We start from the raw sequence: 4594 nt of genomic DNA on the forward strand, positions 1-4594 counted from the left end.
GGTGGCTCACAACCATCTGTAATGGGATCTGATGCACACTCTACTGGTGTGTCTGAAGACAGCTAAAGTGTATTCATATAAATAAATGCATAAATAACATTAAAAAAAAAAAAGAAATTGCTAGCATGTAGCTGGTATTTCCATGGTGCCCAGCGAGTAAAGGACAAGTATACAATTCAAGAGAGAGGAATGTGCAGTGGGGGCTCAATCTGGGGCTGGGGTTGGAACCCTGGCTATGAGGACAACTTTCATGTGGCAGCTCTAGTAGTCAGAACAGACATTCCATAATGAAATGCTGGTATGTCTAACTTTGCAAATGGTTGTTGTTTAGAAACGAGTGGTCTTAAACTAGAGCATTTGGATGACCTAGGGGCTTAGATCTCAAGTCCACGATACAGTCTTTCATTTTCTTTTATTCTCCAGTTTTACGCTGAAATCGGAAGGCTATAATAGAAGGCCAAGTGGTCGTCGGCATAGCAAAAGCAATCCAGAGAGTTCCTTAACATGGAAGCCTCAGGAGCAAGGTGTAACAGAGATGATTTCTGAAGAGGGTGGCAAGGGGGTGAGGCGTCCCCACTGCACCGTGGAGGAGGTAAGCCCTTTTAGCCTGATATCTTTATTTATTTATTTATTTTTATTTATTTATTTTTTTAAATTTTTTTGTGGTTTTTCGAGATAGGGTTTCTCTGTATAGCCCTGGCTGTCCTGGAACTCACTTTGTAGACCAGGCTGGCCTCGGAACTCAGAAATCCGCCTGCCTCTGCCTCCCAAGTGCTGGGATTAAAGGAGTGAGTCACCACACCTGGCTATTTTTATTTTTTAATTTTTCTTTTTATTTTTTATTAGATATTTTCTTTATTTACATTTCAAATGTTACCCACTTTCCTAGTTTCCCCTCTGAAAAATCCCTCATCCCCTCCCCCTCTCCCCTGGCTCCACTATCCACCCAATCCCGCTTTCTGGCCCAGGCATTCCCTTATACTGGGGCCTAGAACCTTCACAGGACCAAGGACCTCTCCTCCCTTTGATGACCGACTAGGCCATCCTCTGCTACATATGCAGCTGGAGCCATGAGTCCCACCATGTGTTTTCTTTGATTGGTGGTTTCAGTCCCAGGAAACTGTGGGAGTACTGGATAGTTCATATTGATGTTCCTCATAGGGGTCTGCAAACCCCTTCAGCTCCTTGGGTACTTTCTCTAGCTCCTTCATTGGGGACCCTGTTAGCCTGATATCTTAAAAAAATGTTTTTAATGATTTTTTTTTGAGTAATAATTTGTGATCTATGACATAAAATTCAAAATGTACCAAAAGGGCACAGAAATTAAGTGTCCCAGCATCCCTTCCCTACCTGGCCTCCCTCACTTGCTCTGACTCGTGGTACCTGCTGCTGCTGTGCAGTCCGTGCTACGCTAGACGCTGAGTGTCAGACGCTGGGTCCACTGAAAGAGGAAGAAGGGACCCTTGTAGGAAGAGATGGCTTTTTAATTATATGTTTTGAAGACAGGGTCTCTTTACATAACCCTGGCTGTCCTAGAACTTAGTATGTAGACCAGGCTGGCCTTGAACTCACAGAAGTTTGCCTGCCTCTGCCTCCTGAGTGCTAGGATTACACACAGCACCACATGCCTTGCCTAAGTTATTTATGTAACCCTTCATAAGTGTGATTAAGTAAACGTGGTAAGGGCTTCTCCACTTTCCCTTCACCTTTCAGAGCACTTAGTGTGGTGAGGAGACAGGGCTTCGTTCTCTCTTGAGAGCTTCATCTATTCCAGGGGTGTTGAAAAGTATTTCTGTCTCTAGCATTCCCCAATACCATCAGCTATTTTAATTTGGTAGATGGTTTTTTCTGTTTTTGTTTTTTTTAAAACTTATTTATTTATTTTTATTTTATTTTGGTTTTTTTGAGACAGGGTTAGCCCTGGCTAACCCTGTGTAGCCCTGGCTGTCCTGGAACTCACTTTGTAGACCAGGCTGGCCTTGAACTCAAAAATCCACCTGCCTCTGCCTCCCGAGTGCTGGAATTAAAGGCATGCACCTAACAAAAATGTTTTATTAGAGCCAGATTTATTTTAGTTTTGTAGCTGGCTTCTCCAGAACTGATCATGAGAATCTAGAATTGCCATTCAACAATCTCCAAGGGATACCTGAGGCAGGTGCAGTGCTGTCAACGTAAGAAGCAGCACTGTGGAAGAGGCCCACAGTTTGGAAGGACAGCCCTGTGACCTACTAACTAGGTCATCATTTGGAATGGTTAAGAGCCATCTGGGCTCACGCAGCCTTGGTCCTCAGGATATTCTCTGAGAGAAAGCTTCTCTTCAGTGTCCTTGGTTTCAATGTTGTCTAGCCACCAAAGTGTGTACATGTATCTGTATGTGTGTGCATCTCTCTCTGTGTGTCTCTGCCTTTGTCTCTCTCCTGTGTGAGTATGTGCATGTGTGTACATCTCTCTCTGTCCCCATCCCTGTCTCTGTCTGTTTCTCTCTCTCCCTCTGTGTGTGTGTGTGTGTGTGTGTGTGTGTACACACTCTTTTTTTTTTTTTTTTTTCAAGACAGGGTTTCTCTGTATAGCCCTGGAACTCACTTTGTAGAGCAGGCTGGCCTCAAACTCAGAAATCCTCCTGCCTCTGCCTTCCAAGTGCTGGGATTAAAGGTGTGTGCCACCACCGCCCAGCGTACACACTCTTAATATAGAGCTGCTATGTAGCCCAGACTGACTTGGGAACTGAGTATTTTGTCTTAGGGTTCTGAGATCTGGAATCCCAAGCATGTGCTGCCATATCTACCTTCACATCTATATTTTAAATCGAGCCACTCTGAGAACATCTAAATTTCATGGAAAAGCCAACCACTTAATAACTTGTTCAAGTCTCAGATACTGCACTAGTTTTTAGTAATTTGGTATCTGAATCCTAAATACATTTGGCCCCTGACTTCGTGAGATTTATATAAATAACTTTTAATTCAGCAGAAAGACTGAGGGAATAGTGGGCCAGAGGCTGTCTGGGAGTTTTAAGAAGAGAAACTTTAGTGTTTTAAGAGATCTTCAATGACTGTGTAGATAAATTGTAGATCAATGGGTAGTCAGTCTTACAAACATGTGTTTGTCAATTGAGAATAATATCACAAAGCATTTAGTGAGAACCTGAGGCCCAAACTTTAGCTCTGGATAAATATGTCACTGACCAAAATGCCCTTTGTGTTTGGGGGGAGATGCTGACTTCAGTTTAGGACTTTGTTTAAAGTGCCCATGAAACATGCAAGAAGACCTCTCCTGTAAACTCTGGATATATGTGATGGGAATTTTGAGAAGGCGGCAGTGTTAGAGACACATGTTTCTGGATTTTCTATATTTTGATGTCATTTAATTCAAGTGAGCTGAAAAGATGATTCAGGGAAGACTGTAGTGTGAGAGGAGCTCTGGGCATTTATGGCAGGCAGAAGAGAGTAGTCTGCAGTGCAGACTGAGGAGGACGAGGAGGAGGAGAGCAATCACAAGAGTTTCTTGGTCAAGAAAGGTAAGGTGAAGTGAGCCGGTTGAGATGCTGAACAGTGTCCATACAGCACAGGACTGAACCCATGCAGAGTAATGTGGCTACAAGGCCACTGAGGATGTGGGGAGACCACTTCCAACTAGAAAGTCAGGAGCCACAAATTTCTCGCTATAAAGTGGATTATTTCTGCTGATGTTTTCTGGTCAACTCAGTTTTCCTCAGCATAGTTCTGTCAAAGATGTAAATGCCTCCACGATCTAACACAGTGGTTCTCAACCTTCCCAATGCTGCAACTCTTTAATACGGTTCCTCAGGCTGTGGTGACCCCAACTATAAAATTATTTTCATTGTTGCTACTTCATAACTGTAATTTTGCTGCTGTAATGAATTTTAAATATCTGTGTTCTCTAGTGGTCTTAGAGGGACCCCTGTGAAAGGGTCATTCTATTCCAAAGAGGTTCTCAACCCACGGATTGAGTACTGCGGGTCTAACAGATAATGTAAAGAGTGAAGCAAGGCGGAAAACAAGTGGCCAACCTAAAGGGAGAGCTCCAGGTTGTCGACTCGTTCTCTAAAGGGCTCAGGGTTTGGGGTTTTTAAAACAGTATAAAGCTAATATTTGACTAAAGCAACTCTAAGAACAGTGTGCTGCTCCAAGTGACGTCCATCTATGGCTGCAGCTCCCCCTACAGTGTCTGCTTAGATCTGAGGCTAAGCTGTGCTACTACTCACCACACGTACTGTTTATTCAGGGTGTCCAAAAGGATGAAAGAGAAAAATATCGAAAGTTATTGGAGCGTCTTAAAGAAGGTGCTCATGGAAGCCCGTTCCCTCCCACAGTTTCACACCACAGGTAAGAGAAATTGCTTTGTTAGACTTTTTCCTTAGTACAGATCCATTTTTCTTGGTTTTAGAGAGGTGACGGTATGAAGAGAACTGCTGTGTAGTTTGTCTGACATTACACAGTGCTTATAGAAAGTCTGACACTACACAGTGCTTATAGAAAGTCTGACACTACACAGTGCTTATAGAATGTCTGACACTACACAGTGCTTATAGAATGTCTGACACTACACAGTGCTTATAGAATGTCTGACACTA

The 4594-nt window shown here is 43.2% G+C and overlaps 1 protein-coding gene across 1 annotated transcript in view; it reads left to right on the plus strand.

Moving 5' to 3' along the window:
• Positions 1-4594, plus strand: part of Senp2 (SUMO specific peptidase 2) — a 39955-nt gene that overhangs the window by 13226 nt on the left and 22135 nt on the right. Inside the window, exons 6-7 of the mRNA XM_021209212.2 lie at positions 424-592; positions 4246-4346. Coding sequence (XP_021064871.1) covers positions 424-592; positions 4246-4346 — 270 coding nt within the window. The remainder of the gene's footprint in view (positions 1-423; positions 593-4245; positions 4347-4594) is intronic.

This window comes from Mus pahari, chromosome 12 (assembly GCF_900095145.1).
Source record: "Mus pahari chromosome 12, PAHARI_EIJ_v1.1, whole genome shotgun sequence".
Lineage (NCBI taxonomy): Eukaryota > Metazoa > Chordata > Mammalia > Rodentia > Muridae > Mus > Mus pahari.